Genomic DNA, 13406 nt, shown 5'->3' on the forward strand with positions numbered 1-13406 from the left:
AGGCAGGCTACATTGTAGTCCTATCATCGTGAAACCATTCCCTGTAATGTGCTGTATTTTCAAATACTATAATATAGGCAGCCTGGAACGCAACCACGCTCAGGGTAAACCGGTGGACGGGCCTGAAAAAAAGGCATATTACTTTCCTCTGATTGGTAGCTAGCTAGGTTACGTCCCCCAATATTTCCACGACCGATTGGTTAAAATAAACATTTATTTCATTTTCTCTTCTTCTATTGGCTAATCTCGGTGTCATTTCTGTAGCATGTACTTGCGTGGAGTGAGCGTTATGTTTTTAGTGCATCCATTCTGGGGCTAATTGGCTATTTTACTATTTACAGGGAGGGTTGAGGTCGAAGATTGATGAGTGGAGACGAGCAACGCTTACCAAACCATTGTACTGTTAGTCTTGTTAATTATCAACAAATAGTTGTCATTGACTCAAGTCTTTTATTTTCTCCATACACAGTCCGTGTTTGCAGTGTGTGTATCTAGTTAACGCTAGATAGCTAGTATCTAACGTCGAGTCTTTCCCCTCATTCCCTAGCCAAATTTACGGACCTAAATTCTGTCATATTGGAGCAGGGCTGGGCAGCTAGCCTAGCCATCAATTTAATCTGGAGCAGGATACAGAGGTAGGTAACTAAAAGCTATTATTAAATCCAAGTCTGGATAGTTTTGACGTCGATCAACAACTATCAAGACATAGACAGCCTACACCTAGCCTAGATGTCAAATTGCAATGACATTCAATACAGTTATCTTCTCGTTGGCAGACTTGTTTCGTTGCACGCATACCTGTGTTTTTGTCATGTTTACGTCTGTTACGCAACTCAATGCACAAATCATGGCAATGACGTGTTCATCATCACCTGCTCGTACAGTCCTTATTATTAACACTGGCGCCACATAAGCAGCGTCCCCATCATGGCCATCTTGTTATATACATTGAGTCATTAGAATTGAATGAAATAACATGTGAAAACATTCCAATGTTGCGTCTACGTCCAATCCGTTTCTATTTTGGATCTAGCTATGTATCAAATTCAATAGTTAAAAATTCACAAATAACAATGGGACCTCCGAAGCACTGGTTTCAAATCAAACATCACAATTCACAAGCTTTGGTAAGGCCATCAGAAATATCCCTATTTCAATCATGCATGAGTAGTGATGGATACAGAATGTCTGAAATCCACACAACAAAGGACATTACTACTAGTACTAACTACTAGCTTAAATCTCAGGAAAATACAATATGTCTATGTTGCTAAATCGACATACCTAATAGTATAATTAAAGATGGCCTTTGCATAGGGAAAGCAGAAGAAATTAAGGGTGAAGTTTTAGGCAACCGGGGTAGGAGCCTGGTGCACAACTCATGAAAACAGGCATTGGACTGGTACATGAGCTCAACCCTATGGACCAGTCCCCCAAGACACTCTTCCTCACTGCCCATTGAGATGTTTCTGAGTGCATGGAGCTTGGTGTTATTGGCTGTGTGTATGTGTACCAGACAGTCCCCCTCCCTCTGGCATCATGACTGGGTCTTTTCATGGTGAAGGGGAGTTGCTTCCTGTCCGATGCTGACTCATAGGGTGGAGACCACTTGGTTTCTTGATTGCATGTTTAACATTCCCCCCACCCCCACCCCCCACACTGCACACAATGGCCCCTCTCTGCACCTGTCTTTCAAGAAAGAGTGAACTTGCATCAAATCAATGTTTTTTTGGTTACGTACACAGTTTAGCAAATGTTATAGCAGGTGCAGAAAAATGCTTATGTTACTAGCACCTAAAAATGCAGTGAAATGTCAAGCAAGAACATAAATAATACAAGGTGAAGAAATATCAGAATGAATCCAATTAACCTAACAACCCAAATACCACTAACAGTCATCCAAATGCAATCTATACGTATCTACACTGGATGAATTTACATAAGATATACTACAAATGGGTACAGCAGTAAGATTAGATGTTTTAGTGTGGGCATAACTGGTCTGTACTATGCAAAGACAAGTTAAAACAGGCTCCTCACTGCTAGTAATAGACTGTAGCAATACAATGTCTCTCAGATATTACTCAACTGGAACTAAAAGCTATTGGATGTACAGTAGGCTTATGTTGAATATCAGTACATGTGTGTTGGGCCTCAGTCAGTCAGTGTTGTCATTGTTTCCCTTTGCTCTACAGGATAGTATGGCCATGACGGGAGGGACTGCAGCTGCCCTTCCCATGAGCAACCATACCCGGGAGAGGGTGACCGTGGCAAAGCTGACACTGGAGAACTTCTACAGCACTCTGCTGACACAACACGAGGAGCGAGAGACAAGGTACGTGTCTTCTATAGGCCACCCATGAATGTGACAGCCAGGTGTTCCGAATATTTTCATTTTACAACGCAAGCTTGTTTTGGCTACATTTTAAGAGGACCCAAATAGTGGGTTGTTATGTTGAGAGAATGGGAGAGACTTTGTTCTTTATAAAATGGCTGGGGTTTATTCCAACCCGAGCATCCTCACGTTTGTGAGCTAGCATCACAATCCCAACTGTTTAGCCAAAGTACGGTGGCTCCTGTAGGACATCTCTTCTATGGAGGGTGAAACCGTAACACACAACAATAACATACAGTGGGGCAAAAAAAGTATTTAGTCAGCCACCAATTGTGTAAGTTCTCCCACTTAAAAATATGAGAGGCCTGTAATTTTCATCATAGGTACATGTAACAGTATAACTTTAGACCGTCCCTTCGCCCATACCCAGGCGTGAACCAGGGACCCTCTGCACACATCAACAACAGTCACCCACGAAGCATCGTTACCCATCGCTCCACAAAAGCCGCGGCCCTTGCAGAGCAAGGGGAACTACTACTTCAAGGTCTCAGAGCAAGTGACGTCACTGATTGAAACGCTATTTAGCGCGCACCGCTAACTAAGCTAGCCGTTTCACATCCGTTACATACACTTCAACTATGACGGACAAAATAAGAAAAGAAAATCCAGAAAATCACATTGTTGGATTTTTAATTAATTTATTTGCAAATTATGGTGGAAAATAAGTATTTGGTCACCTACAAACAAGCAAGATTTCTGGCTCTCACAGACCTGTAACTTATTCTTTAAGAGGCTCCTCTGTCCTCCACTCGTTACCTGTATTATGGCACCTGTTTGAACTTGTTATCAGTATAAAAGACACCTGTCCACAACCTCAAACAGTCACACTCCAAACTCCACTATGGCCAAGACCAAAGAGCTGTCAAAGGACACCAGAAACAAAATTGTAGAGTAACTAGACTGGGGTCGACTGGCTTCAGAGTAACTAGACTGGGGTCGACTGGCTTCAGAATACCTGCATGTTCCCCTCTGTTTTTCCAGGCAGAAGAAGCTGGAGAAAGTCATGGATGACGAAGGCTTGATAGATGAAGAGGTAAACCTCCACTCGTGTGGAATGATGGCTTTAATTCCAATAAGGGATTGGAATCAATGTCGTGGGTAGCACTTTCTTTGCATGTTTGTCACATCTACTATTTTAGAGGAAACCATATGGAACTGATTATTGGGGTCTCTGTGCCCGTTTCTCAACAGAAGGTCATGCGACGCTCCCAGCACGCCAGGAAGGAGACAGAGTTCCTGCGGCTGAAGAGGACCCGGCTGGGCCTGGACGACTTTGAGTCACTAAAGGTCATTGGTCGAGGCGCCTTTGGAGAGGTAGGTTATTATATCTCTCTCGCTCTCCAGTTTATTTTCTTTATATGTACCTTTGTGTGTATGCTGGTATGGATTGTGGATTAATATGGTCTTTACTGAAGTTTTCAAAAAAGTTTGCAATGCATGGGACCTGAGCCCTAGGACCATGCCCCAGGACTACCTGACATGATGACTCCTTGCTGTCCCCAGTCCACCTGGCCGTGCTGCTGCTCCAGTTTCAACTGTTCTGCCTTATTATTATTCGACCATGCTGGTCATTTATGAACATTTGAACATCTTTGCCATGTTCTGTTATAATCTCCACCCGGCACAGCCAGAAGAGGACTGGCCACCCCACATAGCCTGGTTCCTCTCTAGGTTTCTTCCTAGGTTTTGGCCTTTCTAGGGAGTTTTTCCTAGCCACCGTGCTTCTACACCTGCATTGCTTGCTGTTTGGGGTTTTAGGCTGGGTTTCTGTACAGCACTTTGAGATATCAGCTGATGTATGAAGGGCTATATAAATACATTTGATTTGATTTTGATTTGCATGGTTTGGTCTGACCACTCATTTTATAAAGCAGTTAGCAACTAATTACACTTAAGCCTCTCAAATGTGGCATACTCATGTGTGACTTCTACGTTTGTCCTCAGGTCCGCTTGGTGCAGAAAAAAGACACCGGGCACATATATGCCATGAAGATCTTGAGGAAAGCTGACATGTTAGAGAAGGAGCAGGTGGCTCATATTCGGGCAGAGAGGGACATCTTGGTGGAGGCGGACGGGGCCTGGGTGGTTAAGATGTTCTACAGTTTCCAGGATAAGAGGAACCTCTACCTCATCATGGAGTTTCTACCTGGAGGTGGGTTTCTCTTGCTGGCCACAGTCTGACTCCACAAATGACATCAAACCATTTTGTATTAGGAATAGATATAGTGACATTACACATTGTACATAGAGACATCTAGAGCAGGGTTCTTTAACCTTTCCCATCATGTTAGTAGTACAAACTATTTTCACATCTTATCGGGTGAATGATAATGTCAAGGAGAAGCAATCAATGAATAGATTTGGTAGATCGTTTTTCATTATTTTAACCTCCCCACATGATAATTGAGAGGGAAGTATAAACTTTAACATGGCCAAAAATGAATGTCCAAATTAAGAAAGTTTTACTAGCAGCTCCACTGAGTGTAGCTAACAAGAACAATGAATGTAATTTGGTCCGACCAATCCCGGTCCTTGTTGCGTCATGCTGATGGCAGCGTCTGGTTTTGGCATAAGCAGCATGAGTCCATGGGCCCATCCGGCCTGGTGTCTACGGTACAGGCTGGTAGTAATGTGTGGGGAATGTTTTCCTGGCACACGTTAGGTCCTTTGATACCAATTGTGCAACGTCTGAATGCCACACCTTGTACTATCCATGCCCCAATGAATTCAGGCTGTTCTGGAGGCAAAAGGGGTTCTACCCAGTACTGGATGGGTGTAGCTAATAAACTGGCCAATGAGTGTATGCTGTTATTATTTAATTTAATTGGTCATCTGTTACACACATCATGTAAAAAAAAAACGGGGTTAGTGGCATAGTGTCATTAATATGTGCAGGTGACATGATGACCCTGCTGATGAAAAAGGACACCCTGTCTGAAGAGGCTACCCAGTTCTACATAGCCGAGACTGTCCTGGCCATCGACTCTATCCACCAGCTGGGCTTCATCCACAGAGACATCAAACCTGATAACCTGCTTCTGGACTCCAGGGTGAGACACTGGCCTGGTCCAGGCCTACCCCTGTACACAAACAGACACATGCTCAGAGACACGCACACAGAGAAGCATTCACTTACAGATGGCCAATTCAATTAAAGTATATAATAACTGTTTGTATTGAAGGTGTGATCGGAGAGTCTTTTTCTTCTGCAGGGCCATGTAAAGCTGTCTGATTTTGGTCTGTGTACGGGACTGAAGAAGGCCCACCGCACAGAGTTCTACAGGAACCTCACGCACAACCCTCCCAGTGACTTCTGTGAGTCACTCTTTACTACTTGTGAATCATTCACTTTTATTTTCATTCAGACAAAATATAATTTGTTTATTCAGTCGTTTTAATGATAGAACACTGCCATGTCTTTGAACTTGAAATATTCCACAGCTTTCCAAAACATGAACTCAAAGAGAAAAGCAGAGACGTGGAAAAAGAACCGGAGGCAACTGGTAAGAGTTTGTGCACGTGAGAGACTATATATTTTACCGGCCATTATATCTTTGGTACCGCCCTTCTCATTGGTCCTTTGAGCAGGATCCCTCTCTGGGATCTCATTAATGTTTTTGTTAAGGATCCTCTGAGCACCACAGACCATGGACTGTGAAACAAGCACACCCGATACTGTAGCCTTTGGGTTGTATTTATTTATTAGTGTCTCCCCATCTGTTTGTTTAACCAACAGGCCTACTCCACAGTGGGAACACCGGACTACATTGCCCCGGAAGTGTTCCTGCAGACGGGATACAACAAGCTCTGTGACTGGTGGTCTCTGGGGGTCATCATGTATGAGATGCTGATAGGTATGTCTATGTAACTGAGTCAATTACAACATGCCCAAGTATGTTAGGATGTGTTTTCAGAAAGTTAGCTGGCTAACTCATTACTCCTACTTTGTAACATACTGACATTCTCCCCTGTTGTGTGTCTCAGGGTACCCCCCGTTCTGTTCTGAAACACCCCAGGAGACGTATAGGAAGGTGATGAACTGGAAGGAGACCTTGGTCTTCCCCCCTGAGGTGCCCATCTCAGAACGGGCCAAGGACTTGATTCTCAGGTTTGTGGTCATATGAAACCTTCTAGGATATCCGCTTGTGTGTATGTATCAACGGGTATTGTCCTCTTAGGAAAAAAGTATTAACACTTTACTGGTATAATTTGCAATTTCACCTTTATTTAACCAGGTAGACAAGTTCTCATTTACAATTGCAACCTGGCCAAGATGAAGCAAAGCAGTGAGACAAAAACAACAGAGTTACACATGGAATAAACAAACACACAGTCAATAACACAATAGATAAATCTATATACAGTGTGCACAAATGTAGTAAGATTAGGGAGGTAAGGCAATAAATAGGCTATATAGGCAAAATAATTACAATTTAGCATTAACACTGGAATCCAGTGTCCACCTGGCTGTGCTGCTGCTCCAGTTACAACTGTTCTGCCTTATTATTATTTGACCATGCTGGTCATTTATGAACATTTGAACATCTTGGCCATGTTCTGTTATAATCTCCACCCGGCACAGCCAGAAGAGGACTGGCCACCCCACATAGCCTGGTTCCTCTCTAGGTTTCTTCCTAGGTTTTGGCCTTTCTAGGCAGTTTTTCCTATCCACTGTGCTTCTACACCTGCATTGCTTGCTGTTTGGGGTTTTAGGCTGGGTTTCTGTACAGCACTTTGAGATATCAGCTAATGTACGAAGGGCTATATAAATACATTTGATTTGAATGATAGGTGTGCAGATGATGATGTGCAAGTAGAGATACTGGGGTGCAAAAAAGCAACAAAAAAAATAATATGGGGATGAGGTAGTTGCGTGGGCTGTGTACAGGTGGAGTGAACTGTAAGCTGCTCTGACCGCTAACGCTTATAGTTAGTGCTTTAATACTTGTTATAAAGATGTGTGAGCCTTTTATAATGTCTTATATTTTAGGCCTATAGCTTCACATCTGCTAGATTGGGAGAACTCAAAATTGCTGTTACTCATGATCGTTATGAGATGTTAATGACGAAGACATAAGGTGGTCATGCATGTTAATGACATGTCTTATAATACATTAGAACTGGATCGTAAGTCACATCTGCAGGCTGAGTTACCAAAATGATCACATCCACAAAAACACGCCGTATCAAACTGCAGTAAAGTAGACATTTTATTTCAGTGCAATAAACTTCCTATTTTGTGAAACAAAGCCTTTGGTGCTCCAACAACATGAACCCATTTCAGGTACTGTAATGATGCTGAGAACCGTGTTGGTGCTGTGAGTGTTGAGGAGATGAAGAGTCACGCCTTTTTTGAGCCTGTGGACTGGGAACACATCAGGTATGTGTTTGTTCTTCAGTACATACGTGTGTGTGTGTCTAAGCATGTGTGATGGCAATATCTTAAAGGAGGTATAACATGAAATCACAGCCCAAACAAAAGCCAAGTCACTTAGCTTTAAATTGGTTGTCTTTGGTGCCGTTTCAGCAAAATGCATTAGGAAAATGGTTTTAAATAGACCGACTCACATTTGCTTTCCTTCCATAGGGAAAGACCAGCCGCTATCTCCATTGAGATCAAGAGCATCGATGACACATCGAACTTTGATGAGTTCCCAGAATCGGACATCCTTCAGCCAGGTAATAATAATCACTTTGTCTCTGTAACAGTATAACTTTAGACCGTCCCCTCGCCCATATCCGGGCGTGAACCGGGGACCCTCTGCACACATCAACAGTCACCCACAAAGCATCATTACCCATCGCTCCACAAAAGCCGCGGCCCTTGCAGAGCAAGGGGAACCACTACTTCAAGGTCTCAGAGCAAGTGACGTCACCGATTTGAAACGCTATTTTAGCACGCACCACCGCTAACTAGCTGGCCGTTTCACAACCGTTACATCTCTATTGCTACTTTGAGCTACATTTCATGTATGAAAAGTTTTTCACAATATTTATGAAATTAATGATAAAATGTAAAAACTATGAAAGCAGAAGAAACATTTGTGCTGCAGTGCAGGTTTGCTTTGGTGTACAGGAATCTTTGAGTCATCTCCAATTTAGATGAAATAGGACCCACAGTCCTGTTGTTATTCATACATTCCTACACTTCTGAGATCGAGATTAATTTCCTATTCAGTTTTGCCCTCTAGTGGCAAGGAGGCGACAATAACACTGGTATTAACCTGAATACACTGTTGTATATAATTTACTATCTTGTTGTTTCAGTTTCCAACGTGACGGAGCCAGATAAATCCAAGGACTGGGTGTTCCTGAACTACACCTACAAGAGGTTTGAGGGGCTGACTCAGCGAGGCACCATCCCCACATACATGAAGGCAGGGAAGGCCTGAAATGAGGGCATGAGGGAAATGGGAGAGACAATGTAGACACAGGGTTGGGCGGTAAACCCCTGCTGTGCTGAAAGCACAGGATCAAGAATAATGATGAGGAGGTTCTTGGCTACATGCTTCACCAGGGTTTTCCTGCTTGGCCACATCCATTGGGGCACCAACGGCAAGAGGAACAGGGATATAAATAATACATATATCATATTTTGTCTTAGGCCTTGCTTGGGCTGTTAAAGGGGATTTTTGTGTTTTACAACTTGATGTTAGATGGTTCCTCAACCTGAAAAAACTGAACTTCCCCTTTGAAGTGACTACTACTAAATCAACGGGCGGTTCTTCTGCCCAGGCGTTGCTGAATTATGCCCGATCTTACAACACCTGGATAGGTAAAATACCTATCGGCTAACCACATGTTATAGCAATCTGGTGTCCGACGGCATAGTCGATGACGAGGTACGCAACCATTGGTTGATGCAACGTCTGAGCAGGGGAACGCGACCATCATATCTGCATGTTTACACACTGATTTGCAGGGTCTAAAACGCTGGAGAAGGACAGGATATTCGTTGGGGGTTATCCTAGTGACCTCATGTATGACTGCAGAAAAATGCATGTAGTTAATGTTAAGTAAACGTGGTTTGCTAAACTTGTAGGTATAAAAAGTTCTAACGTTTCAAGTCTTTTATGGGTGCCATGTTAGCCAAAAAGTTTCATTCTAGTTACAATGCAAATAGTAATCCTTCCGTCATGGAACGTTCGCTGATAACATGGAGTATGGTGAGCCATCCGTACGTATGGCTCTGGGATTAATCCATTGTGGTGTCTATTTAATGCCTTGATACTCTGGAATTGAATAGCTGTAAATTATTTAATGGTGTCAAAGATGCATAGAAAAGTGTTGCATTCTAGTGGTTGAGATAAGAAACGGTAATGTAGAAGCAGATTTTGTTTTTGCAAGTTAGAGGACAAGTAATGGATGTCAATGAAAATTCAATGCTACTAATACTAAAAAGTAGCAATATGATGCAGAAAGTAAACAGTATATTGGGTCAATTTCTGCAACAACTAAGCACGTTGAAGCGTGATGTTTAACTTCTGCTTTTTTGGTCCAGTGGCTACCACGCTGTATACGGTGTGAAGCGAACCCGTGCAGATGCTATGTGTGACTGCGGGAGAGCAACGTCTTGCATCTCGCTCATCTCCGTATCTGCGGTGCTGCTCGTGGCAATGTCACTTTACATTAGTTACATTTCTGTTCAAATGTATTGACAAAGATATCAGATGGCACCTTTTTTTTTTTTAAGAACATTGGAAGTCATGTTTGATCTCCACTTCATATCTCTCCCCAAAATGCATCCATTTAAGTTAGGAACTACATTTTCAATTAAATGTACTTTTTTTATAGTAAATATTTACTAAACTTTAGTGAACACCCGCTGTGGGTGATGTCATAAAAATAGATATTCAAACGTAAGGGTCAAACATTTCAGTGATTCTGATTTAGTTGTGCACCTCAGCAACTTGCATATCCAATAATCTAAACTCCTGTAATGTTGCCCTTGCTACATCCCCCTTGGCGTTTTTCCTATTTTGTTGCATTACAACCTGTAATTTAAATGGATTTTTATTTGGATTTTATGCAGTGGACATACACAAAATAGTCCAAATTGGTGAAGTGAAATGAAAAAAATAACTTGTTTTTAAAAAAAAATTAAACGTCAACGTGGCTCGTGCATATGTATTCACCCCCTTTGCTATGAAGCCCCTGAATAAGATCTGGTGCAACCAATTACCTTCAGAAATCACATAATTAGTTAGATTGCAAACAGGTGGACTTTATTTAAGTGTCACATGATCTGTCACATGATGTCAGTATATAGACACCTGTTCAGATAGGCCACAGAGTCTGCAACACCACTAAGCAAGCGGCACCATGAAGACCAAGGAGCGCACCAAACAGGTCAGGGACAAAGTTGTGGAGAAGTACAGATCAGGGTTAGGTTATTAAAAAAAATCTGAAACTTTGAACATCCCACGGAGCACCATTAAATCCATTATTAAAAAATGGAAAGAATATGGCACCACAACAAACCTGCCAAGAGAGGGCTGCCCACCAAAACTCACGGACCAGGCAAGGAGGGCATTAATCAGAGACCAAAGACAACATTGAAGGAGCTGCAAAGCTCCACAGTGGAGATTGGAGTATCTGTCCATAGGACCACTTTAAGCCGTACACCCCACAGAGCTAGGCTTTATAGAAGAGTGTCCAGAAAAAAAAACATTGCTTAAAGAAAAAAATAAGCGAACACGTTTGCTGTTTGCCAAAAGGCATGTGGGAGAATCCCCAAACATATGGAAGAAGGTACTCTGGTCAGATGAGACTAAAATTGAGCTTTTTGGCCATCAAGGAAAATTACCTCTCATCACCCCAAGGACACCATCCCCACAGTGAAGCATGGTAGTGGCAGCATCCTGCTGTGGGGATGTTTTTCATCGGCAGGGACGATGGTGCTAAATACAGGGAAATTCTTGAGGGAAACCTGTTTCAGTTTTCAGAGTTTCAGAGATTTGAGATTGGGACGGAGGTTCGCCTTCCAGCAGGTCAATGCTAAAGCAACACTCGAGTGGTTTAAGGGGAAACATTTCAAAGGTCTTGAAATGGCCTAGTCAAAGCCCAGACCTCTATCCAATTGAGAATCTGTGGTATGACTTAAAGATTGCTGTACACCTATCCAACTTGAAGGAGCTGGAGCAGTTTTGCCTTGAAGAATGGGTAAAAATCCCAGTGGCTAGATGTGCCAAGCTTATAGAGACACCCCAAGGGACTTTCAGCTGTAATTGCTGCAAAAGGTGGCTCTACAAAGTATTGGCTTTGGAGGGGTGAATAGGTATGCACGCTCAAGTTTTTTGTGTGTCTTATTTCTTGTTTGTTTCACACACAAATATTTTGCATCTTCAAAGTGGTAGGCATGTTGTGTAAATCAAATTTATACAAACTCCAGGTTGTAAGGCAACAAAATGGGGTAAATACTTTCCCAGGCCACTGTATCTGGCACCGCTCAAAGTTCAAATGCAATGTGATCTGGAGCAGGTGTAAATTCAATGTATCAAATTATTTATTTTGACCATGAACAAATTGATAAATCCCCAAATGTTTGCTGAAATAAACACCCAAACACACCACAAATTAGGGTGCATCATGTGTTATTGAGGAATTAGTGTTGATAACTAAAACGAAATACCTAAAATATAACAATGCTAGAAGATACCCGTGGACTTCCAGTCATTGTGCTAATGCTAGTTAGCATTGAAGTAGATAAAGGGCCTCATTGCCAAAATCCCGAAGTATCCCTTGTAAATGATTCAAGAATGGAAATAAAAAAACTAATTGTTTACATAGAGAAGAGTTAAGGTAACTTTTATAAAAAGTAGTTTAACTCCAATTCATTATTTGTTCATTCTTAACTTCATTTGTCTTTCACAGGAACATGTTACAAATATATTAAAGGGATAGTTCACCCAAATTACACATTGGTTACCTTACCCTTTAAGCAGTCTATGCTTTGGTTTTAATTTCCCTGGCACTGTTACCAAATGTTAATGTTTTAGCATTTGTGGCACAAATAACTGTAATTTAGGTGAACTATCCCTTTTAATATAACTGATTGGCACTGGGCGGGAACAGGGACGGGTTGTGTATGTGTGGTAGGTGATTTGCACCAAATGATGATAGGTTTCCATCCAATTGGTGACAGATTTTCATGTGAATATTCTCCAATCTTCATTAAAACAATATGTGCATTTTCCCACCAGAAAGGTTTCCATCAAATTGACTTGTGGATAAGACTGTGCGTGATGACGCAGTGCACATACAAAAACTTTTGCGGTTAAATTCCTATGTACCGAATAAAAAATACATGTTAGATGGGTTTCTATGGCATTTTCAACTCTACTGGTGGTTTTGTCACAACAAATGTTGCGTTATATAGTGAATGTGTCCACTCTGGTATTGGCACGTGCGCTCTAGCCAACAGCTCGTATTTACAGTGCGGGAAGGCCACCTACATGATGAGATTATTATGGATAAATGTACATTTGTAAAAAACAACATCGATTTAACCTTTTTATTTAACTATATGCAAGTCCAGTTAAGAACAAAATCTTATTTACATTGACGGCCTATCGGGGAACAGTTGGTTAACTGCCTTGTTCAGGGGCAGAAATACAGATTTTTACCTTGTCAACTCGGAGATTCGATCCAGCAATATTTCGGTTACTGGCCCAACGCTCTAACCACTAGGCAACCTGCCGCAACATTATTATTTATTTTTTGTGAAAAGGCAGCCAAGCATCGATCATCATGTCACCAGAATAAGACCCTCAATGTATATTGGAAAGGAGCATCAAGCTCATCACTGTTCACTTTCACTACGGGTGGAATTAATCCTAGTTTATTTAATCTGTAGTGTAATAAACGGCATGTTTTTCCGAGTCGTGGTGGGAGGACCACTCAATATCATCGCGTGACTCCAAATTTACTTCGAATGATGTTTATTATAGCAATACGCGTCCATAAAGGAGTTTCCACCGCCATTTATAGCGGTAATTCATTTTATCTGCAT

General features: G+C 41.9%; 1 protein-coding gene across 2 annotated transcripts; it reads left to right on the plus strand.

Annotated features, from left to right (window-relative positions):
• Nucleotides 1-260: 260 nt before the first annotated feature.
• Nucleotides 261-12707, plus strand: LOC115132974 (serine/threonine-protein kinase 38-like). Of its 2 annotated transcripts, none has more exons than XM_029665736.2 (14): nucleotides 261-402; nucleotides 548-635; nucleotides 2196-2335; nucleotides 3377-3428; nucleotides 3587-3709; nucleotides 4340-4547; nucleotides 5291-5445; nucleotides 5608-5710; nucleotides 5837-5898; nucleotides 6132-6249; nucleotides 6380-6503; nucleotides 7680-7775; nucleotides 7983-8074; nucleotides 8663-12707. In XM_029665736.2, exons 3-14 carry the CDS (start codon nucleotides 2202-2204, stop codon nucleotides 8785-8787), a joined length of 1392 nt encoding a protein of 463 aa, XP_029521596.1. In that variant the 5' UTR covers nucleotides 261-402; nucleotides 548-635; nucleotides 2196-2201; the 3' UTR covers nucleotides 8788-12707. The 2 variants fall into 2 exon arrangements, with proteins under 2 accessions (XP_029521596.1, XP_029521597.1); XM_029665737.2 differs by having other exon boundaries at nucleotides 261-397.
• Nucleotides 12708-13406: the final 699 nt, after the last annotated feature.

This window comes from Oncorhynchus nerka, linkage group LG8, assembly GCF_034236695.1.
Source record: "Oncorhynchus nerka isolate Pitt River linkage group LG8, Oner_Uvic_2.0, whole genome shotgun sequence".
Classification (NCBI taxonomy): domain Eukaryota; kingdom Metazoa; phylum Chordata; class Actinopteri; order Salmoniformes; family Salmonidae; genus Oncorhynchus; species Oncorhynchus nerka.

What these genes read in the sequence shown, in the direction of transcription:
- LOC115132974 (XM_029665736.2), top strand. Translation starts at nt 2,202, where the DNA reads ATGGCCATGACGGGAGGGACTGCAGCTGCCCTTCCCATGAGCAACCAT. An exon ending in GTCGAGGCGCCTTTGGAGAG is followed by an intron (nt 3,710 to 4,339) that starts GTAGGTTATTAT and finishes GTTTGTCCTCAG; the next exon opens with GTCCGCTTGGTGCAGAAAAA. An exon ending in CAACCCTCCCAGTGACTTCT is followed by an intron (nt 5,711 to 5,836) that starts GTGAGTCACTCT and finishes AATATTCCACAG; the next exon opens with CTTTCCAAAACATGAACTCA.